This window comes from Plecotus auritus, assembly GCF_963455305.1.
Source record: "Plecotus auritus genome assembly, chromosome: 10".
In the NCBI taxonomy this organism is placed as follows: Eukaryota; Metazoa; Chordata; class Mammalia; order Chiroptera; family Vespertilionidae; genus Plecotus; species Plecotus auritus.
Window position 1 is genome coordinate 21168955 of NC_137785.1, and position 27833 is coordinate 21196787.

The 27833-nt window shown below is 53.8% G+C and overlaps 1 protein-coding gene across 1 annotated transcript in view; it reads left to right on the forward strand.

The window, feature by feature from the left end:
* The window catches only part of CMIP (c-Maf inducing protein), a 237598-nt gene that overhangs the window by 197353 nt on the left and 12412 nt on the right, over positions 1–27833 (forward strand). Inside the window, exons 7-14 of the mRNA XM_080645754.1 lie at positions 288–368; positions 6710–6813; positions 8310–8414; positions 14486–14839; positions 22908–22973; positions 24193–24219; positions 24484–24532; positions 26492–26599. Of these exons, the coding sequence (XP_080501880.1) occupies positions 288–368; positions 6710–6813; positions 8310–8414; positions 14486–14839; positions 22908–22973; positions 24193–24219; positions 24484–24532; positions 26492–26599 (894 nt within the window). The remainder of the gene's footprint in view (positions 1–287; positions 369–6709; positions 6814–8309; positions 8415–14485; positions 14840–22907; positions 22974–24192; positions 24220–24483; positions 24533–26491; positions 26600–27833) is intronic.

Here is a 27833-nt window from a genome sequence, read left to right on the forward strand (position 1 = left end):
TGGAGCTCCTGTGCCAGGCCCTGCGCCGGGTCTTAGTGCTGCAGTCTCACCGCGCTAAGCAAGGGCCGTGTCAGAACCGCGCCTTCCCGCACCGCAAGATACACGCTCAGACTTTAAGATCAGAATAAAAAGCAAACTAAACTTCCTTCCTCACCCACTTTTCTTCCTCCAAAAATATGAACAAAGAGCTGTGCAACACTGTTCAGCAGGGAGCCCAGGCCCCGTGCTGAGCTCCCTGGGCGAGAGGCCGCAGGCTCAGTGCCGACCATGTCCTCCTGTTTCCCCAGCACTGCAGAGAGCGGCCCCGGTCCATGGTGGTCATCGAGGTGTTCACGCCCGTGGTCCAGAGAATCCTCAAGCATAACATGGTGAGTCTCCCAGCACCGACCACAAAGCCGGGGAGGTGGGCACACCTTCCCGGCCTTTCACTTTTACAAAGATTTTGGGTTGAGATTGGCCACCCTGACAGCCAGGGACTGGGGCTGGGATTCTGTTGAAGTGGGTTTGCGTGTGGCCTGTCCCCTTTGGTTCTTTGTTTTTCTGTTCCGGCGACAGGAAGAATCTCTTCACAGGAGGTAAGAATTACAGAAATGGGATGGCTCCGGGAGAAGAGATGGTCTCCCGTGTACAGTCCCACATGGTGTCTGTGAGATACTCTACCCCCAAGGAGGGAGCGGAACTCCTCCCTCCTTCGCTGGGGGCTGTTCCTAGTGAGGACCCTCCAGAGTGTACAGGATGGAGAGGGGGACAGAGTGACTGTCCCGGGGAGAAACCTGACAGTCCCCACAGGTGATGGAGGTCAGCAGCCAACTGTGTCAGCAGCCATCACCAGTCCCCACAGGTGATGGAGGTCAGCAGCCAACTGTGGTTGTGCCTTTACCTCTGGGGTCTGCCTCAAACCCACAGCCCCAGTCTGGTCAAGAGGAAAATGTCAGCCCAGTCCCAGTTGAGGGACATACTGCAAACCCCTGACACTGCTCCTCAAAACTGTGCAGGTCAGTACAAACAGGACAGGCGGAGAAACTGTCCCGTGCAGAGGATCCAAGGAGACACGACAACTACGTGTAATGTGGTGCCCTGCATGGGACCCTGAAACAGAAAAGACATTAGGGAAAAACGGAGGAACTTGGAATAAAGTATGAGCTTTAGTTAGTTTAAAAAAAACACACCCTGGCTGGTTTGGCTCAGTGGGTAGAGCACTGGCCCGCAGACCAAAGGGTAGTGGGTTCAATTCCCAATCAAGGGCATGTACTTCAGTTGCAAGTTCAATCTCTGGGCTTGGTCAGGGCACGTGTGGGAGGCAACCAATCAATATGTCTCTCTCACACTGATGTTTCTCTCTCCCCCTTCTTCTCTCTCTTTCATACTGTCTGAAAATCAATGTGAAAAAATATCCTCTGGTGAGGATTAAAAAAAAAAAAACAGTGGCAGCCCAGCCATAGCCGGTTTTGCTCAGTGGATAGAGCATTAGCCTGTGAACTGAAGGGTCCCAGGTTTGATTCTGGTCAAGGGCACATGCCTGGGTTGTGGGCTCGATCCCCCAGTGGGGGGCGTGCAGGAAGCAGCTGATCAATGATTCTCGTCATTGATGTTTCTATCTCTCTCTCCCTCTCCCTTTCTCTCTGAATCACTTAAAATATATTTAAACAAACAAAACAGTGGCAGAATTGCACACTTACAGTGGACCAGGCGCTCGCAGTCTGTGTGGCCCCATTCATCTCTGAGCGGTCCAGTGAGAACAGCAGGTATCATTATCTCCTCCACATGACACCTGGGGAACTGAGGCAGAAGCATGACTCACATCTGTCACACCTCCTTAGAGCCTTAGAGTGTGACCCTCAAGTGTATTGTCATTCACACCTGTGACGGTCCATGACCTCCCTTTACAGATGAAGGGCTGAGACCAGAAGGTCCCTTAGGGAACCTGTGAGCAGCCGTGAGGGCTCCTGGCGCTGAGGAGCAGGCAGACTAAAGTGAGGGCCCGTGTCCAGCGTGCGCTGCCAAGCCAGCTCCCAGCCCAGACTGAGGTTCACCTCAGTGACCCGGAGGCATCTCTGTCATCACCGCGCAGGTCGGCCACATTGTGAGGTGCCCGTGACTGCTGCCCTGGCCCTGTCGGGATTTAGCATGTTGAAAACGACTCTGCAAAAGGGTGACCTGCCAACAGTTTACTTTGTGAAGTAGCTTTCCGTCTCCACAACATGCCCCTAAGGGAGATTACATGACCCCCCTCCCCCAGTCAGGAATGGAAATGCATGGTGGTGGAAGTCATTAATCAAGTGCAGCACTCTTCCCGCAGAGCCCAGAGGTGGCTTAAGACTCTCTACCCAGCGGCTGCCAGTTGAACCGTGTTGGTCCCATACGAATTCTGTTTGAATCTGGTGATTCTGAGTGATCACACTCCATAATTAAATTGTTGCTTGTTTCTGAGATCTTTCTTGGTTTAAGATAAGTGCATTTCTTATTTTCTGAGCACAGAGGAGAGGGATGGTCCATTTGACTCTTTCTCCAGGACTAAAGAAACTTGCCATCTTTTGGTGTCAAGGAGGTTCTGCCTTGATTTGGGCTTTAATAGTTTCAAAGGCCCTCTGGCTTAGCTATCTCGGGAGGAAAGGGTCTCTGATTGTTGATTTTAAAGTCACTGGATGTGGTGTGAGGAGGGGGCAGCATCCTTTCAGAGTCCAAAGCAAAGGTTCTGCAGTTTCTTTTGCAAAGGACTTCCCATCACAATTTACCAGGGACAGAGCCTTACCGAGGGCATACTTGGCCCAGCCCAGGCCTCCCCAGGCACATAAACACTTTTGCCTATTTCATGGTAGTCAATAGACTCTAATAAGGGTTTTTTTAGGACATCTAATTTCAAAGGGAAAAATTTCAAAATTCAGGCAGCCTCCCATAGCTTAACCATACAACATCTTCCTTATATTTGGCTAATTTTATGGGCCTGGAGTGTTGACCATGTAATAATTTTCTGGATAAAAATCAGAACAGCTACAGGGCAGATCCAGAATTTATAGCTCTGTTGTGGCCTGGCAGACATCAGGAGCCCTCAGGCACGAATTCTCACTTCACTTTTAAAGAACTTCCCTAAGAGACTCTGGAGTCTGGAGCTGCTATAAAGCGACTACTCATTACACACTAAGTCGTAAGAGAACTGTGGACGGAACAGGGGAGCCCCTCTTCCTGCAGCACAGATGTGTGAGAAGCAGTGATTGCCACTGGTACCGGGTGCAGAGAGCGGAGCAGACCATCCATGTCACCATTTAACTCTCCTTCAGTGGTAATTGGCCCTAGGCCGATGCACCATTTTGGAGCTGGGCCTCTGAGCTGATGTGGGGAGTCTAGTCACTGGTTAGTTAGTGAGTATGCCTAGCCTGCCACCAGCCACATACCTGTCAGTAAAGTGTGACTTCTCTTCACCTGTGTACAGTGTTTCTCATTAAGGAGGCATTTGGGGAAATGGGGGAAATCATACAGCACAGTGGTGTTCTGGGATTTCAGAGCTTCCCCTGTTCTCGGAGTGCATCTTCTGCAAATATATCATGTGCCCCAATTTCATAGATAAGCAAACTGAATCTTAGAGAGGTTAAGAGTCTCAAAGAGTGTTACTCATGGGGCAGAAATGAACACTCGATTCCAATGGAAGCAGTCCTTTGGTATATTCCCTTGTAGGTTCTGAACAGTTTGTTAAACTGTATCTCCTAGAATGACCATGGTCCCTGTGTGCACACACTGCTCATTGGAGTGTTCTTGTTTTGGCACAAGAGGCAAGAAGATGTGACTGTGGTTCCCAGTGGACCACTGAGTGATCAGACCTACTTTCCAAGGGGAGCATATTTGACTTTTCCAAAGAGGAAAAATATCCTTCACTTTCTTTCTTTTTTTTTTTTTAAATAATAGTTTATTTATTTATTTATTTATTTATTTATTATTATTTTTTTTTTTTTTAGAAAGAGAGAGAGAAACATCGATGTGAGAGTATAACATCAATTGGCTGCCTCCTGCACACCCACCACCCGGATCAAGCCCAAAACCTAGGCATGTGCCCTGATTGGGAATCGAACCGGCAACCTTTTAGTGCATGGGATGATACCCAACCAACTGAGCCACACAGACCAGGGCCTGCATCCACATTTCAAAAGGCCACCAGGCCCATATGTAGTGTTCATTTCCAAGGAAATGGCCTTGGCTATCCAGAAATCTAATAGCAAAGATAACAGTAGTTACTTTAGCAGGGTTCATAGCATCATAAAACCTTAGAGGTAGAAGCGTTTAGAAATCAGTTCTTTCAACCCTTATTTTACGGTGGGGACACAAAGAGGACCGGCAGCCCAAGGCCACAAGCTTTCCTGCCACCCATTTCCAGGGACTCAGGGATTCGGGGCATCTTTCTCACCTTGAAAGCACAATCAAGCTTCAGTGTTGTAGTCATGCAAGGACCTCATCTTCCAGCTCAGTGCTTTGTGTGTGTGCATGCATGTGGACGTGCATTTGTGTATATATGTGTGTCCATATGTGTGCGTGTCTATGCGTGTTAGGGATGAGTGTATGCGTACACATGTGTATTTCTCCATGGCTTCTGCTGCTTACTGAAGTAAAGGCACAATCCTGGTGGACAGGATGTCATCAGATGAGCCCTAGGTTGTCCTGAGGACCCTGACTCAGGTGAAGCAGCCGCAGCTCTGGAGATGCTCCTGGCCGGTGGGCGCTGGGGGACGTTTTACTCAGCTCACGTGATGGCCCGGGGGATCAATTGGGTCCTTAAGGAAAGTCTCCTGGCTTTAAGATTAGAGTCCTGATTCAGGTTGCTTTCTATTAAATGGGCTTCACAGAACGGGGCAGTAGGAGGGACAGATGCATTTGGAGACCACAGGTTGCTCTCTGTCTTGTGGTCAACCTCGTGACCACAGGTTACCCCTCCCGACTGTTCAAAACCCAGCTCACAGCTTTAGACGTGGAGTAATGAAGCCTCCGGGTCCCTAACTGCAGACCCCCAGGCCCACTCCTGGCTGACGCTCCTCTCTCCCGCTGTCTCTTCTGACGAGTCCGGGAGCCGACAGCCTTTTCTCTCCAAGCTGACCCCTGTCACCCGCCACGTTGACGTGCTGCCCTGGGGGAGCTGAGAAGGTGTCTGTGCTCAGTGCCCCTTAATTAGGCTTCAGCTGAGGTAGGACAGGCACCCTGGCCTGAGCTGGTTGGTGAAGACAGAGTCTTCCCCCCAGGGCTGAGCTTGAACAGATTATTCCTCCTCCCCATCCTCCTCTCCCTTCTCCTCCTCCTCCTCTCCCTCCTTCTCTTCTTCCTCCTCCTCCTCCTCCCCATCCTCCTCTCCCTCCTTCTCTTCTTCCTCCTCCTCCTCCTCTCCCTCCTTCTCTTCTTCCTCCTCCTCCTCCTCCCCATCCTCCTCTCCCTCCTTCTCTTCTTCCTCCTCTTCCTCCTCCTCTCCCTCCTTCTCTTCTTCCTCCTCTTCCTCCTCCTCTCCCTCCTTCTCTTCTTCCTCCTCTTCCTCCTCCTCTCCCTCCTTCTCTTCTTCCTCCTCCTCCTCCTCCTCTCCCTCCTTCTCTTCTTCCTCCTCCTCCTCCTCTCCCTCCTTCTCTTCCTCCTCCTCTTCCTCCTCCTCTCCCTCCTCTTCCTTCCAGTTTGTGCCCCGTCACTACCAGCAGCCACAAATCAGCCACCTTCCCTCCGCTCCCACTCACCACCCAGCGCACAGACCTTCCTACCAGGCCACCTCTCTCGCACACACACATACCACTCCTACACTTCACGTCTCTCACACACACCTCCTCTCCCACCCCACGTCTCTCACACACACCTCCTCTCATACCCACATTTTTCACACACAACTCCTCTCACATTGCACATTCTTCACACAAACACACCCTTACTTGTTCCATCAGCCTTTTTGAGCTCATCCTCTGGGTGACCTGATCCTGTGTGCCTTTTGAGGGTGGCTTTTTTATAGCCAGAGTCATCGACGCTCTTAAGTCTAGTGTGGAGCACAGTGGGTGGCTAGGGTCAGCCAAGAGGAGGGGGAGCCCCTGCGGAGCCCTGGACTGCAACCCTCCCCACTGGGGGCCACACCTGGTGTTCGGGCCGCCTCGGTCCTCTCACTCAGGAGAAGCTGTCTCCTCACTGAGGATGTCTGGACACTGCATTTGCCTCCTTCGTAACCCCAAGGAGTCCCAGAGCAACCCCCGAATGGATGGCCCCAGATTGGGGCATCTTCTGACTCTGCTGTTCTGAGTGGCGCAGGTGAGAGCCCATGGAAAGCGGGCACAGAGCCCATCAGGTGGCTGCGGAAGAGACGTCTGCTGCCTCCCCGAGTGTGGTGGGAGGCCTGTCTCCATGTCTGCAGTCCCCCGTGGCCGTGCAGAGGGAGGCCCTGTTAGTGTTTTCCGACCATGTCGTTGTGGCATGCTGACCCCGCCGACCACACAGGGGTGACTCACATGCCAGAAACCTGCCTGTGACAGGACAGGCCATGTTCTCTATTGTCAGCCATCACAGGGTGTAAGCATGAGTGTCACAGTGCCAAGTTATTGAAAAGAAAATGTGAATGTGTGTGCTTTCTAGAAAGGGGTGGTGGCTGGTGTTTCCTCGCTGCCTTCCGCACCAGTGGCTCCGGGCAGAGCGGCTCCCACCGCCCCTGCTGGTCTCCTGCCTCTTCTGCAGCGTGTCCCAATCCTACCCTCCGTTCCCTCCGCAGGACTTTGGGAAGTGCCCGCGACTGAGGCTGTTTACTCAGGAGTACATCCTTGCCTTGAACGAACTCAACGCGGGGATGGAAGTGGTGAAGAAGTTCATTCAGAGGTGGGTCTCCCAGCCGACCCCTCCCCCCCGGCCTGTGAGCCAGCTGTCCTTCAGCCCAGAACCAGGCCCTCCCTGGGTGCCCGGAGAGCAGCCACGTGTTCAGGGGCCAGGAGCGTCTCCTCTTCTGCGAGGGTCTCCTGGATCCTCCTGACCACCTGTGGTCTCAGGCACTTACTGCGTGGCATTGAGCCAAGTGCTGTACCTCTCTGCTCCTGTGTCCTCCACACGGGGGGTGTGTGATCAAATAAGATGATACATGAGGAAGCCCCTAGCATGCCTGATGCTCAGTGGGAACTCAGGAAGTGGGAATGTCCTGAGCAATAGGAGCATTTCCACGGGTCCCATCCCTGGGCTGTGGTGCCCGGCGTGTAGGAAACGACCCCCTGCGGCCCGGAGGGTCACCACGGGGGACTTTAACAGCTTCCTCCCAAACTTGGCTCAAAGGAAGCCAGGTATTCTGGTTCTTACTCCCTCCTGGGGTTTGAGTGGGGAGTTACTTTTGCTTTGATTCTTAAATATTTCTCTCTGTGCCTCAGTTTCCTAATCTGTAAGTAAGAATCGCAATACCCACTTCATCCAGTTGAGGGCTTTGGTGACCTAAGACACAAACACTAAGAACAAGGCATGAATGTGATTTGTGGCCACTGTCATGACTCTTATTATTTTTTAAGAAAATCACAATATCCTGGGTAAGCCAGTTCTGAAGTTACATTCTTCCTGATACACTCACCTGCCATCAACAAAGCATTTCCAAATGCAAATGACATGTCCTTCTGCCAGAGTTTGGGTGACTCCAGGGTCCCTTTAAAGCATCCAGCTAAGATTTGCAGAGTTTTTTAGGTTAGTCCCAGTGGCCACAGTGATTTTCCAGGAATGTTATAGGTATTATCTCCAGGCCCCAAACTGTCCCATTTTACAGGTTAAAAAACTGAGGCATAGAGATAGCCATGATTAATAACAATTGCTGCATCTACCGAGGCCTTAGCAACTGTGTTTCAGACCCCATGCTAGGTCAGGGTGACCATGTTAATTTTTCTTCCAAAGCAGGGCACTTCTGAAAGTACAGTGAGGTGTTGTGAATAAAGATTTCAGAACCTCCCAGGCATATATGTGTCTGCCCAGGCCGCATGGCCACTTTATGCTAGGTCTTCTCATGACTTAGAAAAGTGGATTCTTGTTGTTACCCAGTAAGAAGGGGACCGTAGTCCCCATTCTATAGCTAAGTAAACTAAGAGTGGAGAGGTAAGCAGTATGCCAAGACCGCTCAGCTGGACTTGAACCCAGGCACCAGGATTTGGAGCTCACAGCTGGACCTTGGTTCTCTGCTGCCTGCACATGGCAGAGCCAGGACCCAATCCCGGTATTGCCAACTCCCCAACAAAAGGCTCAGTGTGCGCCCCCATGACCACCTCAAGCTGTGCCCGGCCTCCCCCTGCCTCCAGGCCATGGTGGCACTCCTGCAGCTGCCTCTCACCCTGCCTTCTGCTCTCTTCCAGCATGCACGGCCCCACAGGGCACTGCCCTCACCCCCGGGTCCTGCCCAACCTGGTGGCCGTGTGCCTGGCTGCCATCTACTCCTGCTATGAAGAGTTCATCAACAGGTCAGTCACCGTCGCCACCGGGAAGAGCTGGGGTTACCACCCCAAGCTGGGGACAGTGAGAGGGCGGGTCACCAAGGACGGTGGCCTGTACATACCTGACCAGCCAGGGAGGTGGAGTGGCTTTCACCAGGCCAGCCTCCGGGTGTTTGCCAGATCCCGTGTGCTCACTGATTCCAGAGCCCAGAACCAGGATTTGCTGGGAAAACAAACACTGAGATTCAGTCCCGGCATCTGAAGGCTGTTGTGTTGACTGGGAATTGGGAGCGAGTGTTTTATTCTGAATATTTCTCACCACCTGGCATGTATGACACATTGGAGCATGAGTGTGTATGCATGTATGTGTGTGAGGGAGAATTTGTGCACACATGTGGGTGTGTGCATGGGAGTTGTGTGTGCACTGTGCGAGCGTGTGCAAGTGTTTGTGAACCCCAGGGAGCACTGGCGCGAGGACAGATAGAAGAAACCAGACCTGTGTTAGTAAGCAGGTGATGCCTGCGGGCACCTGTGCATCCCCCCTGGACATCCTGGGAGACTTCGGGGAACAGTCTCAGAGTTACTACTCTGGGGGTGACGCCACCACTGTAGTTATTTACCAGCTCCCAGGCTCCCGTAAGTGAGGATTGCTTCTGGGGTGCAGTGACGCAAATGCCATCCATTTGTGTAGAACTTTCAACAGTGACCTCTGAGGTCACTGGAGAGGGTACGATGTGCAGGGCAGACGTGGCATTGGCTGCCGCCACCTGGTCTAGTTGATCAGGTGGCACACAGCACCACTCCAGGGGCACTAAATGTGTCGGGATCCAGCAGGAATATATTTCAGCCCTTAAGGAAAAGGCGGTGGAGACCCTGCGTCCCTGAAAACCTGCCCATGGGGCTTCTAAACAAACACTGCACTGGAGTTCTTGGGGAAGGGGCCACAAATGAGCCTCAGTAAGGGGGTGTGTTGTATGACAGGGCTTAAGAAGGGAGGACGGCTATTTTTAATGTCCTCAGCCCCAGGTCCTGACATTTAAAGGGGACCATGTCCACCTTGTTCAGAAAGAGGTGACAGTGCCCTTGAGACCCGAACATGAAGATGCCATGCTGACCGTTCCCAAGTGCCTATGTATACCCTGCAACATGTTCTATCAAGTAAAGAAGAGGGTCAGAGGGTAGTGCACGTCCCAGCATCCCTATGTACACAGTGGTACTTGCCCTTGACCTCGCTGCCATAGCTCTGGACCCAATCTGATCTGCTTGTTTTTCAAACTCAGGCCACCTCAGGAAGCAGGAAGAGCATGAGGTGGTCACTTGTACACGCGTGCACACAGACAAACACACACACACACACACACACTCATTCTCAGGCTCCTTTTCCTCCTGAAGCCTCTGACTCATCTCAGCCTCCTTGGGCACTCTCCCAGAACACCTAAGCTAGGACTCAGGTGGGGTTGGGGCAGGAGCAGGAACCCACACATCTAAGAGTTTTCCCTCTGCATTTCCAGCATGCCCTGAAGGGCTTCCCTGACCTGGGAGCAGGAGGCAGAAAGACAAGGGTGCTTGAACTCTCCCCCAGTTCCCGTCCCGGGGTGGGGCGGGGGGGTGGGGGGGGAGGTGGAAAGCGCCAGGGTTAGGAACCGTGCACACTGTCACAGTTAGGGGCTGGGGACGGCAACAACCAGGTTTCCTCCTTCCCTCATTCACTCAGTACTCGGTTAGTGAGGGCCCATTAAGTGCCAGGTATGGAAGGCACCAAGTGAGCCAGCGGATGGGACCCCTGCCCTTCCAGAGCAGAGGGTACACCAGCAGATGGAGGGGTAGGGATTGAGCAAGTAAGTGGGTACAGTACAGTTAGGTCAGGGTTGAGATGGCAGAAGCCAGAGGTGGCATTAGCATGGTCTCCAGCAGGGAGTCTCAACCCTGGCTGCATACCAGTCACCTGGGAGGCTTTACAAAATCAGAAGGTAAACCTGAGCATACACCTGCTCTGTGACCCAGCTCCTCAGCTTCCGGTATATTTATCTGAAGACTTGTACAAGGATGTTTACAGCACCATTATTTTTAACTAGAGGCCCGGTGCACAAATTTGTGCACGGGTAGGGTCTGGCTGGCCCGCCCTGATGGTGGTCATTGGTGCCAGGCCAGCGGGGGGAGGGGACGCAGGAGGTTGGCCAGCTGGCCCTGCCCCCGATTGGGGTGGGGGGGTGGGTGATCAGGGCTGGGCCAGCCTGAGTGGGGGGGGGGGGCAGTTGGGGGTGAGGCCAACCAGGGGGAGGGGCCACGGGAGGTTGGGGGGTTCAATTGGGGCCCCTTTTGGGCTGGTTGGCTGCCGTAGTGCATGTCATAGTAAGGGGCCATTCCGTCGTTCCGATTGCTTGGCTTTTATATATATAGATAGCCCCAAACTGGAACCTGCCTCGACTCCAATGTCCTCTGACAGTAGAATGGATAACTAAGCTGTGGTCTGTTCTCAGAAGCTAGACTATGAAGCAGCAGGAATGAATGAACTCGTGCAGCCATGAACAAGTCTCACAGATGTAACATTGAGTGAAAGAAGTCAGACCTAAGCGATACATATGGTGTGATTATTTTTCCTTCAAGTTCAAGAACAGGCAAAATGAATCTATGGTGATAGAACCTGAATAGTTGTCACCTTTGGGGGCCAGAGCTAGGTGGAAAAGCATGAGAGAAACTTCTGAGCTCCTGGAATGTTTTACATCTTGGCCGGTGGTGCTCAGCTGGGGACAGTGTTGGCCTCCAGGGGATATGTGGCAAGGTCTGGAGACATTTTGGGTTGCCACAACTTGGGCGGAGGGCAGGGTGCTGCTGGCATCCAGTGGGTGGAAGTCAAGGATGCTGCTGAGCATGCAGACCCCCTCAGAGAACCCGGAATTATCCGGCCAAAACGTCCATGGTGCCAAAAAGTCCTGTTCTGGTGGCTGGCAATTACATGGGAATGTGTAAAAACGCACGAAGCTCTGCACCTCAGATTTATGCACTGACTGTTCTGTGTAAGTTACACCCGGGTATGCTGGAGCCCTGTTACACTTGGAAGCACACCTCTTCTCAGTTCCACAGTCAGTGATGGCACATTGGTGGCTTGAATTTAGTCACAGTGGGAGTATTTACACTAAGGAAATTGGCAAACACTACAAAACAGGGCTTCCTTTTTTCCCTTTTTCCAGAGACTAAGTTGTTAGACATTTACCAGCATTCTGCTGGTTATAGCTTCATAAAAAAGGGGGGAAAGTGGTGCCTGAGCCCCACCCACTACAATTCTGATTGAATTGGGATGGCCCTAGCATTGGATTGTTCCAAAGGCAAGTCAAGTTCATGGCCAGAGTTGAGAACCCCTTCTCCCGGGAGAGGTGAGGAAGGGATCCTTCAGCGGGTGATATTTAAGTTGAGACCTCCTAGCTGTTAACTAGGTAAGGGGCAGGGTGAGGTGATGCAGGCAGAGAGAACAGAACGTGCAAAGGCCTGGCAAGGCAGGTGAAGTCGCCTATAGTCACATTTTCTACCTATGGTTAACCACCTGCTTCAGGATCCCCTGAACTGCTTCTTTAAAAAGCAGACTCCTCGATGTCCCACTTTGGGCTCGAGCCCAGGAATCTGCATTCTTGGCAAGCTCCTCCGGTGACCTGCTGCATCCTAAAGATGAAGGGCCACAGCAGAGGAGGCAGTGAAGGGAACTGTGACTGCAGCAGAGAAACGGAAAGGAAGAGAAGCAAAAGATGATGTTGGAGAAGGGGGCTGGCCATGGACTGCTGGCTGCTCAAACCTTCTGTGCTGAGCTGCTCCTGGGGGTTGTGTGTTAAGTGCAGGTGCAGACGCAGCAGGTGTAGGGCAGGCCTGAGACTCTGCTTGTCTAACAGACGCCCAGTAATGCGTATGCTGCTGGCCGGGGACCACGCGTTGAGTGGCAGAGCTGTGCCTGTGTTTCAGTTGCAGAGTTTTTAGTCAGAGAGCATTAGCATTGCTAATGGGCTTTCAGTTAAGAAGGGACTTGATGAGATGTCAGTTTCCAAATTCCCCTCTGGCAGCAGCTGCATGGAGGGTGGACGAGAGAGGGCAAGCATGACCTTGGGGGAGTCACGAACGGTGGTTATAACCAAGTGCCCAGGATGGAGGCACAGGGTTATTAAAGCGCACGTACCCGCTCAGAGCCCACAGTGGTTTGGGTTCCAAGTGATGTCATTAGTTCCTCCAGAAAATCACCCAAGGGCCACAATCCTGGGAGACCTTTCCCGGGCTCAGGTCCATCCCACCCTGTTGGTCAGTCCCTGGAAGATAAAACTCCGTGATGTCCTCAGGGCCCATCCGTGGTGCTCCCACTGGTACGTGATGTACTCACACAGAGCAGACAGCTTGACCCAGGTTAGAATGGCTCACTGGAAAATCACCCTCTGAGCCAACAGCCTTGAAATCCACTCCTAAATCCCAGCAAAGGCAAACCAAGGGAAATGGAGTGTTGAGCATCTGAGCAGCAAATTAGCTCTGAACCCATAGAGATAGTTACGCTGCCCTCCCCCCACAGACCACACACAATTTTTCAACAACCATAGAATTTTCGGACTTCAGCCCATGGCGTTTGTTTTTCCCCAGCAAAGTTTACATGCATTTATCAAGCATCCTTGGTGGGCTCAGCTCAGGCCTGGTTCATGGCACGTGCTGGATAAATGCAGGCCCTCTGTGTGCGTCGGGTCCGAGTTCTGCGCTCAGTCCAGTCCTTGTGCACGAAGAGGACGTGCATCTTTGGAAGTACAGGGCACATGTGCATGGCACATTTAGGGAGGGACTGCACGAGCTGTTTGTGACCATACCATTGTGCTCTGAGTCTCCCTAAAAGCTCCTCAAGGAGTTCTGATCGGATTGGGCTTCGGGATGTTTAGATGTGCCTCAGGGGACACTGGTGTCCAGCCAGGGATGGAAAGCTCTAATTCAGTGGTTCTCAACCTTCCTAATGCCGCGACCCTTTAATACAGTTCCTCATGTTGTGGTGACCCCCAACCATAAAATTATTTTCGTTGCTACTTCGTAACTGTAATTTTGCTACTGTTATGAATTGTAATGTAAATATCTGTGTTTTCTGATGGTCTTAGGCAACCCTCCTAGCGGTTCTCAACCTGTGGGTCGCGACAGGTTGAGAACCGCTGCTGTAGAGCCTAAGACCATCGGGAAACACAGATATTTACATTACGATTCATAACAGTAGCAAAATTACAGTTATGAAGTAGCAACGAAAATAATTTTATGGTTGGTTGGGGGTCACCACAACATGAGGAACTGTATTAAAGGGTCGCGGCATTAGGAAGGTTGAGAACCACTGCAGTCTAATTCAAAGACAGGGTGAGTGTGGCAGGTGGAAGAAATCAGAGAAAACTTCATGGAGGAGGAGGACCTGCATGGGACCATATGGGATCTTGGAAGCCACCATGGTGTCAAATCCCAGCCCCTTCCACTTAGGAGCCCTGTGATCAAGCGTAGGTCATTTGACCTCTGGCGCTTTTTTCACCCGTAACATGGAGATGGTAGTATTGCCAGACACAGACGTCTGAGAAGTCTATGTGGTTGCACTTAGCACTGTGCCAGCCCAGGGGAACCAACGGAAAACCCGTTGCTGGAGTTACTTTCCAGCAGGTGTGCCTCCTGGTCATGCTTGGAAGCTCCCAGGGAGGAGGTTCTTCACCCAGCTTCAAGGCACCAATTTCATTGTGTTTGGCCCAGCATTTTCCAAACAAATGACATCAGTGATGCATAGAGCCCTTTCTCAGTTAACACCTGTTAACACCTTGCACCTGGTGTTTGGGGGTGCTGTAATGGAGACTGCTGCAGACAGGAGGGACCTGCAGGCCCCAGGAGTTTGGGATTCTGGGGTTTGAGATCCCCTTGAAGTGGATTTCCAGGTGAGGAGTGGAGGCTAAGCTTTCTCACTGGCCCGTGATGGGGCCGTGGGGGCTCAGGGAGCATTGAGCATGGTGGAGCCTGTCTGGTCAGAAGTGCTCACTGGGTCTTGTAGCTCACAGCTGTTAGGACTCCAGGGCCACGTGGCACCGCCTGCACTCTCATGCCCTCTCCGTCTCTCCCCCCAGCCGCGACAATTCCCCAAGCCTGAAGGAGATCCGGAACGGCTGCCAGCAGCCCTGCGACCGGAAGCCCACCTTACCTCTGCGCCTTCTGCACCCCAGCCCGGACCTGGTGTCTCAGGAAGCCACGCTGTCCGAGGCACGGCTCAAGTCGGTGGTCGTGGCCTCCAGTGAGATCCACGTGGAGGTGGAGCACACCAGCACTGCCAAGCCGGCGCTGACGGCCAGCGCGGGCAACGACAGTGAGCCCAACCTCATCGACTGCCTCATGGTCAGCCCTGCCTGCAGCACCATGAGCATCGAGCTGGGTCCCCAGGCTGACCGCACGCTCGGCTGCTACGTGGAAATCCTCAAGCTGCTGTGAGTGTCCCTTCTATGTGCCTGTCACCAGTGGGATGAGGGAGGGGACTTGGCTTTGTAGTCCGTATTCACTGGCTCGAGGTGTGCAAGGGTGGGCATGCTTAGTGTGCACGCTTGAGTTGGGGTGTGGGTACGCATGAGTGTGGGTGCACATATGCAGAGTATGAGGCACACATTTTAGGTGTGTATGCATGTATGCTGGAGTGTCTGGGCACAGGGATGTACACAAACATACATGTATGCATGAGTTTGAGAATATGTGTGCGTGAGTGTGTGCATGAGCACATGGGTGCCAAGTGTGACTGTGAGTCTGAACCTCTGCACATTGTGTAAGGTGTGGGCTCATTCTGAGTTTGTGAGTGTCTTTATATATGGGAATGGCTTTGGGTGTGTGGTGTGATGGCATGTGTGTGATTGCCCTGACCATGTGTGTTTAAGTGCACAAGTGTGGGTGTGTCTAGTCCAGGTGTGGGCAAACTTTTTGACTCGAGGGCCACAATGGGTTCTTAAACTGGACCGGAGGGCCGGAACAAAAGCATGGATGGAGTGTTTGTGTGAACTAATATAAATTCAAAGTAAAGGAGCGGAGGGGAGAGCAAGAGAACCCTCCGCTCTTTCGGCTCCGCAGGCCGGATAGAACAGCCGAACGGGCCGTATCCGGCCCGCGGGCCGTAGTTTGCCCACAGCTGGTAGTCACTGTGCTGCTTTTATGCATGAGTGGCTATGAGTGCACACATGTGGGTATGAGCATTTGTACACAGAGGTACAGTGTGTGTGTTTCTCTGTGTGTGAAAGCAGGTGTGTCCATGAGCCAGCGTGTGAGTGTTTGTGTTGTGTGACCTGTGCATGCCTTGTGTGCTCAGTGTGGTGGTCTGCTTTATTTTGGGGTGTGTGCCTGTGGGTGTCGGTGTGGTTGTGTGTGTGCATATATAGCAGTCTCCTGTAAAGGGTGTATCTTTGGAAAGCGCCCCCCGGGGTTGTGCTGAGGACGACACTTCCTTGTGAGCTCTCATGGGCAGGCAGGGAGGCGCCTGCGGGTCAGGCCCTTGCAGTCCTGGCTGGTGGGAAAAGCTCAGAGGGAGCCAGGGACCAGGTCTACGCTGGGTGTTTCAGGTCTCTCCCTACCCTCCCTGAGCCTCAGCAGTGTGACTCTACAATGTGGGGATCTGCATCTTTGACCCTCATGAGTCTTTCTAGTTCCACCACTCACACTTGTACCACACAGACTCCTCCCAAATTCATGCACCTGGTTCCTCGGTCCCCAGGTGGAGGGACCTGGCCTGGCTCCGTGGTCCCACGGCCAGCTTGGCGGGAGAATCCAGCAGATGCCTCGCTGCTCACTCCCACTGCCCTGACCCTCAGAACAGAGCTCGGCCCCTCAGGGCCAAGTCCAGAGGTTGGCATTGCCAGGTGCAGTCAGTGGGGTGGTGGGCTTTTCAGAGGGGTTGGGGGAGGGCGTATGGCACCTGTCTGAAGTCTGGGCACCAGGCCCCTGGATCAAGGGGAGGCCTGGCTCCGGGGGCTCGTCAGGGCTGACGGGGTCTCCAAGGCAGCTACAGGCTCTGCAGCACAGGTTCAGCCTCTGTGGTGAACGTGTTGCTGTCTGGAGGGTGCACAGGGCCCGGAGGATGGAGGCAGCCTGCCATGCCTGCTGAGCCAAGAGCTAGTCTGGGGGGCCTAGGAGGTGCCCCGAGCTCTCCAAGCAGAGCTTGTTGTGTCTGTGAAGGTGAACACGCGCACACAAGCACATACACATGCACACACACATACACATACCTACACACATCAGGCAGTGGCTTCGTGTGGTTGGAAAGGAGACTGTAAATGCTACATCCACAGACACTTCTTCTCCTATCTAGGCCCTGAGAGAGGAGAGTGAGGCCTCCTGGGGGTCAGCTCCAGCCTCACCTGGTCCTAGCCGCAGAGGCCAGTGAGGGCACAGCCACATCTAGCGACACTCCACCCTCCCGCCCCCGCCTCCGCCAACACCCCCCCCCCCCCACACACACACACACACACACTGGTCGAAGGAAATTGCAGATTCTGCTCAGAGATCTCCTAGAACAGTGGTCGGCAAACCGCGGCTCGCGAGGCACATGCAGCTCTTTGGCCCCTTGAGTGTGGCTCTTCCACAAAATACCACGGTCTGGGCTAGTCTATTTTGAAGAAGTGGCGTTAGAAGAAGTTTAAGTTTAAAAAATTTGGCTCTCAAAAGAAATTTCAATCGTTGTACTGTTGATATTTGGCTCTGTTGACTAATGAGTTTGCCGACCACTGTCCTAGAACATGCCCCACTTTCTCCCAGGAGTGTGGTCCGCCCTCCGAGAGACGCGCTGGCCACAGCCCTCATATCCTCCTCGCCCGGTTGAGGCAGGGCCCCCAGGCCAGAAATGGCCCTGCTCTCCACCCCGGCCTGCCTCTGGCTGGCTGCCACATGCACCTGGACTCCCAGGCCTTCTGCTGGCTCGGGCCCTGACTCACATTAAGCACTAAGGGTTTGAGTTTCATCATGCAGTTCACACACATTTTTTTTTTTCTTCTTCATAAACATGCTCATGAATGAAGACTCTGTTCTTCCTGATCTGTTTCCAGACCTCCTGCCTGCCCGCATGGCCCAGCTGCCAAGGCGCGACGGGGGTCAGGGGCCCGGTCAGGGGCTACCCACTGGGAGCCGGAGGTGTTCTGACGGATGCGCAGAGCAGCCTTACCTCCGTTTGGTGTCTCCACAAGGCAGGGTTACCATGGGGGCGCGGAGGGGGGCTTCAGAACACAGTGTGGGCTTGCTAACTTCTTTTCCGAGCAACTTGCCTTCTCCATCTCCACTGCCTGCTTGAGTCACTGGCCCACTGGAGGGCCTCGGACACGCTGGGCCCCCCAAGCCCTAGCACCTCAGAGCACGACGGCATGGGAAACATGGGAAAGAGCGCAGGTTCAGAGCCAGTCTGCTGGGCTCAGGACCACAGAGATATCAGAATTCGCTTGTGACCTGGGCAAGTTACTCTTCTTCTCTGAGTCACAGCTGCCTCGGGGCAGTGGACGGGTGGAGGGCATGGCTCTGGGCGCCTTGCAGGTGTAGACACCAGGCAGATGGGAGTCACTACACTTCCTGAGTACAGCTGTGCTTCCTCTCTTTGAAGACACTGTTGAGAGTAAGATGCACCGTTGATTTAAGGACACTTTGAGAGGGAAAAAATACCAATATGGCATTCAAAGCACACTGATGGCCAGAAACATGCATCTGGGGACTTAGGGAGTGCGTATATGGCAGTCCGCTGGTAATCGTGCAGCATTCTTGGCTCCTCCCGCCCTCAGTGTTCTGGGCTGTGAAATGGGTATCTTTCTCAGGGAGCTGCTCTAAGAATTTAGTGGCATGGGACCTTACCGGGCTGGTTCTTGATAAGAGAGGACTGCTGTTATCAATAGGAGTGCTCCCTGAATGAGAGTTATGTGTAAGGAATGAAAGAGGAGGCTCTAATTGGAACTGAGGGGTCTTAAGAGGGCATTGTGGGGGGCAAAGGAAGCCAGGCTTAGCACCTTGGCCTAGCTTGTCAGCCCTATTCATCAGACCAGGCACTGCTGGTCCCCAAGTGTGAGTATCACGCCCCCCCCCCCCCCCACACACACACACACACACACACAGCCTGGGCCCTAAAAGGCCCTGGCCTTGGTTATGTGTAGGAAAGCCCACACATCGTTAGAATTTCACACCTCTGAAAGGAACGTAAGCCTCAAAAAGTTCCCTGGAGACCCTTGAAAAGGAGGACTATTCCAGATGCAGGTCAAGGTTGCCCCTGAAAACATCCCCTTGTGAGGCCCAGGCTGGGTGGTCTGACGGAGAACATGGACTCGGGAGCTAGACAGAGCAGCTGGGTCTGTGGTGGTTTGGAGTCCGGCTGGGCACCTGCATGCGATTCGCGTATTTATCCATCTGTTTATGCACTCCTTTATTGGGCATTTACTGCGCACCTCAGCTGGCCAGGCTCTGCTAGATGCCGAGGTCCCAGCTGCTCCCTCTGAATCTAGTAGCAGCAACTGCTGAAGGCAGTGACACCGCCCGCCGATGGGAAGGAGTGGGAAGCCGGTGGCCACACGGAGGCCATAGACAGGAAGAGCAGGGAGCAGCCATTGTGAGGGAGAGGGGCACAGTTCGGCGCTTTTTTATCAGCTCAACTCGGGATAGTTATTTTTGCAAAAACCTGGGTTTTAAAAGAGGCCTGGCAGTCTGGAGGTTAGCTGGAAGATGCCCCAGCCATCGGGGGCTATTGGGGAAAATGTGGATGAAGGGGGGCTTGTCCTAATGGCAGGGAGGTGTAACTAGAAGTAGAAGGCAGGTGCCAGGAGGGGACATGGGAAACATGGTACATCACCCAGCATAGTCCGCTCCGTGAACCGCCCCAGCCAGATGCCGCAGCTCCGCTGAAAAGAGACACCAGGAGTTCAGGGCAGGGAAGGGGGATTGATTGGGAGCTTGGAAATCCTGTCTCATCTGTAAGTGGGGATCTAGAGCTAGCCTGGCCCCATTAACGTGAGGAGTGAATGTTGGGTGCCTGGAGCCTGAAGCTGTCGGAGGTCCTCACATTGCTCGAGGCACCTCTCCCTTTCCTCCCTGAGCCAGGGAAAGCCTTGCTGTCTTGTCTACTTCATGGGGGTGGGTGGTCAGGCTGCTCATAGTCAGGCCTGCCGCTCTCCCTCCCCTCCCGGCCTGCCCGACTCGCCAACCCTGAGGCTGGCGCTGCTCTCCAGATGCTCATGGCAGGTGCTCTGCTCTCCATTCCTTGGGCCTGGCCAGCCCCTGGGCACCTAGCCTTCCAGCCTCTGCCCAGCACACCCATTGCACATGCTCAAGCTGGTCGGACCCGGAGTTTAGAGCAGACTTGGAGCTGGGCTGGGCTGGGGCAAGGAAGAAAATGTCTGCCTCTTCCTTTCTTTCCCCCCTTTTTCTCTTTCCTGATCCCGGGTGAGCCATGGGGAGGCCAAGCTCCAGGCTGGAGAGACGAAGGAGGGAGAGGGCTTCTTTCCAGACCCCTGGCCTCCGCCTCCCACTGAGCTTAGCACCTGGGAACAGGGGACAGGCTTGTCAACATCCCTTTCCATTCAGGAGTGAGACCTGGGCCGGGCTGTGTCATCGCCCTGGATGGAGCCCAGCGTGTGCCCACACACTGGGACAACACCCACACTGATTACGGGAGATTAAAGTCGCCTTCGAGTTTTCTGCATTGATGGCATTTTTACAAAGAACATATTTTATTATTTCAAAGCAAAAGGAAAACTAGTAAGTGCCTTTTTTGATAAAGGGAAATGGCCTTCACAGGTAGATGCAGGGGATACGCGGTGCCATGTAGCTCAGTGGGGAGGAACACAGACGCAGGAACTAGGGTCTTGAGCTTGGGCCAGCATGTGTCCTCACTGGGACTCAGTTTTCTTGTCTGAGGCATGGGGCCAAGTCTGTGGGAGGGACACCTGGCCTGACCCATGTGTGTATCCACAATGTTTGCTATTACTTTTAGGTTTTCTGGAAACCAAGAGTCAGTCAGTGGCAGATGGGTGTTGCGAGGGAAGGGATTCCTGCAAAAAGGTGACCCTTCCCCCGGAGAGAAGCACACAGGTATCCGTCAGAAGGGGGCTGTATGTCCTGATGTGCGTCTGACAGGCCTCTGAGCACCTGTGCCCAGCCACCCATGGACGGCACAGAGCGTGTGCCCAGCCTTGGGCACTGGGATCCACGGAGCCCTTGCTCCGTGCTTCCTATCTGCCTGAACTCAGATGGTCACCGAGGTGCTCAGGGTCTCGCTCTCTCACCTGTAAAGCAGGTGTGATTCTCCCTCGTCCTTTAGTGCCTGTTCTGAGGATTAAGCAAGCAAGTTCATGCCCAGCACACAGCCCGGTAGGTGCTCAGTAACCCTCAGCCAGCAGCACTGTAGGACTCAGCTCAGGCAACCAGGCTTTTGGAGGAATTTTCCCCTACGTGTCCGGCGTTTGAGTCTTTCCTCCGAGCCCTGCAGGGTGTGGGCTGGGTTCCGAAGGCGGACACTTGATCACCATGTGTTTAGAGAAGGTGGGGTGGGAAAGCTCTCAGGAGTTAGCGAAACCATCCCTTGGTGGTGGGGGCAAATACTAGTTCTCACTCTTTTTTGGTCTAAAGCACAGGTGGACATAGAGCACATAAACATACACAGTATGTTGGGAGAACAATGAGGAGAATTCATTAAGAAAGCTCCTTGGGCCCTGGCCGGGTGGTTCAGTTGATTGGAGCGTTGTCCCGTACACCAAAGGGTTACCGATTCGGTTCCTTGTCTGGTCAAGTACAGAAGCAACCAATCGATGTATCTCTCTCACATAGATGTTTCTCTCTCTCACTTCAATAAAATTATGTCCTCAGGTCAAGATTAAGAAAAAAAAAAGGAGAGAGCTCCTTGGGGCGGGGGCCCTGGGACAGGGGACAGAGGGTACCAGATGAAAAGAAGGCTGAGAAACACTGAATTTAACATGAAGGAGTTATGGGGCCATAGGACCAAGAATCAGGTGTGTGCACTAACCTGGCTGTGTGCAAATGCTCCGGGGCCTGGGGAGGCCTGTCGGTCCTCAGGCTGAGGCGCTGCCGTTCCCCAAGTTTCCTGCCCCTCCTGGCTTCTCTGGGGAGTTGGCAGAAAGAGCTGCTTCTTTAAGAAGCTGTGCTGGTGGGAGGGGAGCCGCCCTGCTGGCTGCACAGCTGCCTCCGGAAGCCGTTGCTGCCGTTCCGGGCCCTTTGAACGGCCCAGCTCTGCAGTCACCTGGCAGTTCCTTACCACTTCTCACCTGGGACAGGGACTCTCGTGGGGCCGATTCCATGAGCTAAGTCCCGACGTGGTGCGTGCTCAGCAAACTGCAGCTGCGGTTATCCTTCAGGCGGATGCTGTTCCTGCTGTCGCACAAATGGGATGGGACCTCCTGCACTCGGTCTCGCCTGAGACCTCAAATGAGGTCTGTCAGGGCAGCCTGGACTCGATTTTTCATCAGCCACTGCTGTGTTAGCCTCAGTTTCCCCATCTGTTAAGTGAGGCTACTCGTATAATCATACTCTATAATAACAGTATCATAATTAACAGTATCATAATCTTCATTGTGAAGAGTAAATGAACAGAGTAAAGCTTTTGGCATATACAGAGTGCATGTCCAATGTGTTGACAAAGTCGTAGCTGTTATTATTTTTTCAGTATTATTATTACTACTACCATTGGTGTTATTATTGCTATTAGCAGTAACTGTTTGTTTTTTAAGCTGTTATCTGGACATACACTAGCAGTATCCAATATATCAGGAGGGTTGACCCAAACAACAAATAAATAGCCTATAATTTTTATTTTTTGTGAATCAGTCAGTTCTGGTTAATCAAAGATGAGAATGACTTTGTATTCCCAACCTAATCCCCCTTGTATTAGTCTGTATTAGTCTGCCCAAGCTTCCATAACAAAATTACACAGACTGGCGGCTTAAACAACAGGCATTTATTTTCTCCCAGTTCTGGAGGCTGGAGCTATGAAATCCAGGTGTGGGCAGGGTTGGTTTCCTCTGAGACCTCTTTCCTTGGCCTGTCGATGGTTGTCCCAAGTGTCTATGTCCTCACCTCCTCTTATAAGGGACCTACCCTGTGACCTCATTTACCTTAGTCATCTCTTTAAGGGCCCTGTCTCCCAATACAGTTGGATTCTGAGGAGCTGGGGTATTAGGACTTCAACATGAATGTGTGGGGGGTACATTTCAGCCCTAACACCCCTGATAGTTCAAAAGATGGTACAGTGACCCCGTGGCCTGAGTTCCAAGGCCAGGAGGGAGGAGATTCTGGGGAGCGGATGGCCAGCCCCTTCGGCTGCCATAAGGAGGCCCCTGGGCCAGTTCTGTCCACCAGGTCTCGCAGCCATGCTGTAGCCACCAGCTGCTGTCCCAGCTCCCTGCTCACTGATATGTCAGAGCAGAGTTGGTGCCACCTGAGCCTCTGCCAGACTCTCACCCGGCCTGTGGCCATCCGTGACAGCACGCTGCAAACCTCACCCTTCCAGACCAAGCCTGACCTCACTCCTTCTCATTTTAGGTCGGACTACGATGACTGGAGACCGTCTCTGGCCAGCTTGCTTCAACCCATTCCATTCCCCAAAGAGTAAGTCCCACGCCCACCGCCCACCTGTGAGGAAAACCTGAGCCATCCACTGAGTCCCTAAGGGGGCCAGTCCTGTTCCCATGGGCCCGCTGGGAACATTGTGGATGATAGCAGGAGATGGAGATGTGGTTCTCAGCTTCGAGACCCTCAGAGAGGCCCCCCTGGGAAATGGGGAGATCACTCCATTGCATTGTTAGGATTCACTGAGTTGAGAGTGCAAACAGCTGTCCCCACCGTGCCTTCAAGCAGTAAAGTTAATGATCTTGATTATGCATCAGATGGGAACAGTAATACCTGCCTCCTCTCTCCGAGGCCATGGTAAAAACATAAAAAAGCATGTGGAGTCACTTTACATGTCATACAGCGACATGCCGAAAGCTCTCTTATGTCCATTATGAGCATTAGCTCATGCTCCACAGTGAGTTGGCCAGAAATGGACCCTCTGCCTCTCTAGCCGGCCCTTACCCCACTCCTTGTATTGAATTTATCACAACAAAATAGGGAGAAAACTGCTGAGGGTGATGGCCTGAGAGAAGTCGTGTTGAATAACCAGGCTCTGAAATGCCTCCAGGTCTCTTTCAATCGGCATGGAGGAGCCAGGCCTCTGGAGGCAGCTGGGCTCTCTGGAGCCGATTAGCAAGCCCGTGTTTATGAAATGTGGCTCTCTGAGGGGGACATTACACTCAGTAATTGCCCCATTTGCTGGCTGGGCTGGTCCCCAGGAGCCCCCAGGACCCGAGACCAGAGAAATCTGACTCCTGAGAGCCGCTGGTCTCCAAGAGCAGTGGCGTCATTGGCTGCAGCCACCGTCCCCACAGCCCAAGGGACACACTTGACAGTGGACCCATGATGCAATTAGCTTGGAGAACATCCCCGAATGCTGCCCTGGTGCGCACCTTAATTAGTGCGAACACCTAACGAACACCCCTGGGTCCTGGTGTCCACGTGCAAACACACAAACCACACGCATCCAGCGAGCACCCTCCTGCTTACAGGGTGGGTCTGGGCGGCTGAGGGGCGTGGGGCTCAGTCTGCTCACTCATCAAAGGAGGCTTTGTTTTGCAGCTTCAAGTAGGAACAAAATGTCGGTGCTTCATCCCAGCTTCCTGTCCATTCTTCGAGTCAGCCATAGAGCCTAGCGTCCCCAGAGAACTCTGGATGGTTGCCCTGTTCCAGAAGCTCCCTGCTAACCGCACTCTCCCCTTTGTTTTCGTTGCAGAGCCCTCGCGCACGAGAAGTTCACCAAGTGAGTATTTGGGCAGTGCCCTCGTTACCTTCTTCTAGTGCGAGTGCCCTCTGTCCCAAGGTCATCCCAGCGGCCAGCCCTCCCTCCGTCACGTGCATTCTGGGAGGCAGCCAGGCTCCTCTGGGAAGTTCTTCCACACCCGTCCAGGCCCATCCAGGAGTTTCCTCATCCCGCCAGCTCCCCTGGGCTGGCTCCCCTCAGACCCCGTCCTCGTCCACCTAAGCTCGGACCCTGGGCATGACTGTCCCCACCTGTCTCTTTCAGGGAACTGAAGTACGTGATTCAGAGGTTCGCCGAGGACCCACGACAAGAGGTGAGGCCTGCTTTCTCCTCCCAGCCCGGCCATCAGGGCTCCAGCAGGCGCCGTCTGTGGCCCTGTCAGGGCCTCCTTGTCACCCGTGGGCATTCAGAGCAGTTGACAGAGGCTCCTTGCCGTGTGCATAAACATGCTCACCCTGTCTCAGACACACGTGTTCTCATTTAATCCTCATAATCCTACCAGTAGGTTCTATTTATCCCCATTTTACATCAAAATTACCCTCTTTTGGAGGTGAGAAAACTGAGGTTGAGTTCCATCCCCAAGGTCATGCAGTTGGTACAGGCTGAGGCAGGATTCGAACCCAGGGAGTCTGGCTGCAGAGCCTGTGCAGTAACCAGCACTGCAGTGGGCACACTGGGCCAGGAAGAGCTGCGGAGACAGCAGGGTGCTGGCCCTGCCCGGAGGAGCTGAGGCCCCTCGTCTGTGCACATGGGTTCCCGAATGTGGGGTGGTCTGTCTCCTCTGTGCACCTGGGTTCTGGGATGCAAAGGAGAGAGCAAGTTATTGATGGAGCCTAAATGTACTCTCCTCAGGCCATGCTGTAAAGCCTAGTTCCAGAAGGATCCAAAAAGATCTAGTTCCAAAACACCATGATTCTAAACCCTGATCCAAAAGCAGTCCTGAGCCTGATGGGAAGAAGCAGGACTGGCAGATAGGAAGCATCTACCTGGCTGGGACCAGTGATGGCCTCCCTTGTTTCTAGGATTCTCAGAATCCCCTGAAAAATGATCCTTTATTTCAAACTTTGAAGTTTGGAGAATAAAAGTGGTACCAGCTGCGCCCCAGAGCAGAGAGGCAGAGCCAAGTGCTGGGAGGGCCTCGCCCGCCTTCTCCTGTGGCCTCCTTTGATTTTCTCTCCTGTTTCTCTTCCTCCCTCTCCCTTCACTCTCCACTCCTGCTTTCTCCCTCCTAAATGAAGCCAGGGTTGTTTTCTTACAAATTCTTTGCTGTATTTGTCGAATAAGGTTTCATGCTCTTGATTCCGTGGTTCTTTGAAGCTGATAAGTTAACATTCGATGTCCTCCCGACGCAGAGGGAAAATCAGAGCCCACTGCCTCTGTGTTTTGTTTACTTGTGCTTTATTGAATATCTGTGAGTCAGGGACTCTTGGCCGCAAACTGTCCTTCCCTCCTGAAGGAAACACTGGGCGCTTCTCTCCGCTTTCTTCGGAGGCCGGGAGGAGGGGAGGACATACTGTTTCTCTCGCTGTGCGAGCACAGTGGTGGCCAGGGTGGAAGTGGACTTGTTCCGCCCAAACACGCACCCGTATTTGCACCTGTGCACACCCGGCCCACCCACCCTGGGAAGGAGGTTGACAGCCATTAAAACTGTCCCTCACCTTGGAAAGAGACCCTTCTAGGGAGAGGCACAGAGATCAGAAGGGGGTGCAGATGGGACCTACTGAGGGGGTGGCAGAGTCCCAGCGAGAGAGAGGGATGCGCAGGGCGGGGACCCAGAGAGGACAGCACCCCTGAGGGTGAAGTAGGAAAGTCAGGGCAGACACTCAGAGGCAGGGGGGCAGGTACCCAGGGGTGAGGATCAGTGATGGGGCAGCGAGAGGGGGAAGTCTGAGGGGTTAGAGACGCAGAGAGAAGGACAGAGACCCAGAAAGAGAAAAGGGGGGGAAATGCTCCTTCGTCCCCCAAAAGGCACAGGGGAAAGGGGGGCTGCGTCTGAGCAGCTGCGTCGAGCCTCTCTCTCCTGGTTTGGCCACAGGGTTACTCAGGGCCACTAACCACGCTGGGCCGGCCTCTCTCCCGCGGGCTGATGCTGGTGCTGGAGTCCCCAGGGTCAGGACCCACAGTTGGGATTTAGTTGAAGGCCAGGTCACTGACTGAACATACGTGACGGTTTCACTGCGGGACTTGCCCAAGCCCTTCCCGTGCGTGTAGATTGCGGTTCAACGTTAGGGTGGGTCTGCGTGGCACTGACCCTGTGCCTTCCCTCCCGCAGGTGCACTCCTGCCTGCTGAGCGTGCGGGCTGGCAAGGACGGCTGGTTTCAGCTCTACAGCCCCGGAGGGGTGGCCTGCGATGACGATGGGGAGCTGTTCGCCAGCATGGTACGTGGGGGTCACCTCTCACGGTGAAGGAGAGCTGCCCGAGCCACGTGGGCCCCCCGGGGGTTTCCAGGCTAGCGTGAGGCTGGTGAAGATGGCGGTGAGAGCACATGTCACTTTCTCCTCTCCTGCCCGAGCCGGCACCCAGCTAGGGGCTTGAACTCTGCCCCACTCAGTCTCACTCAGCAGTGTGAGGTGACGCTGTTAACCCATTTACAGACGAGGAGGCTGAAGACGAGGTTAGCAGCCCAGGCTCACACAGTTCATCGTGGTTGCCATGTTAAGTCCAGGGACTGAGCACATGGGGACTGTAGGAGGCACCGCAGGTCCGCCAGCTCGTCGCATCCTGCAGTGGAGGCCCAGGTCGGGAGCTGAAGGAGACTCAGGGTGTGAGATCACCAGACCATGAACGGCACCGGGGGTGACTTTGGTGCCTTTGTGCACTGTGTCGGACACCTCACGTGCACTCTCTCTTAGTCCTCACAGCAACCCTATCCCTTAATCACATCCGTGTGGAGGTAGGCCCAGAGGCACAGAGGTCACACAGGCCTTCCGACTTCTCGTCCTCCCTTGACCCAGGCCCAGGCTGTCCAGAGCCGGCCCCTCCTTCCAGTGACAGAGTGTCTGTCTCCTGAGAGGAGCACAGACTCCATCTCCCAGGCCAGATGCTCTTCCAGGTGACTGGCCACCTCAGTTGTCCCACTTGTTGACAAAACCAACTCAGTTCTGAGATCACACCTGTTCCCAAGCCTGAGACAGCGAGAGTGTCAGCCAGGCCGGGTCAGATGGCAGCGCTGCTACTCACTAGCGTGATGACCTTGGGCTGCTAACCTGCCTCTCTGGGCTTCAGCTTCCTCGTCTGTGAAACAGGGAGTGTAGTGTAGTCTTTTGGGGGGTCCCGGGGGATCACGTGTGATAGCAAGGACAGGGCGCAGCGCAGCGCACAGCAGTGCTCGGAAGGGACGGCTGTGGTTAGTCCCATCTCTGCTGGGCGGCGGTTCCGCAGGCGAGCGCTCATGAGGCTCACAGTGAGCCCAGCTGAGATCCTGCAGTGATGACTCCGCCAGGTGCTGCCCTGGAACTTTCTAGAAAGGGGCTTATTTTTAGTCGTTTTTCTTATGCACTCTCTCCACTCCTCACATCCCTTTGGAGTGCCCTGTGTATCCTGGAAGTGCTGGCCCTGCCTGCCTGCACCTCCTCTCACCTCTCCCTGCGGCTCCTCTGACGTCACAGCTTC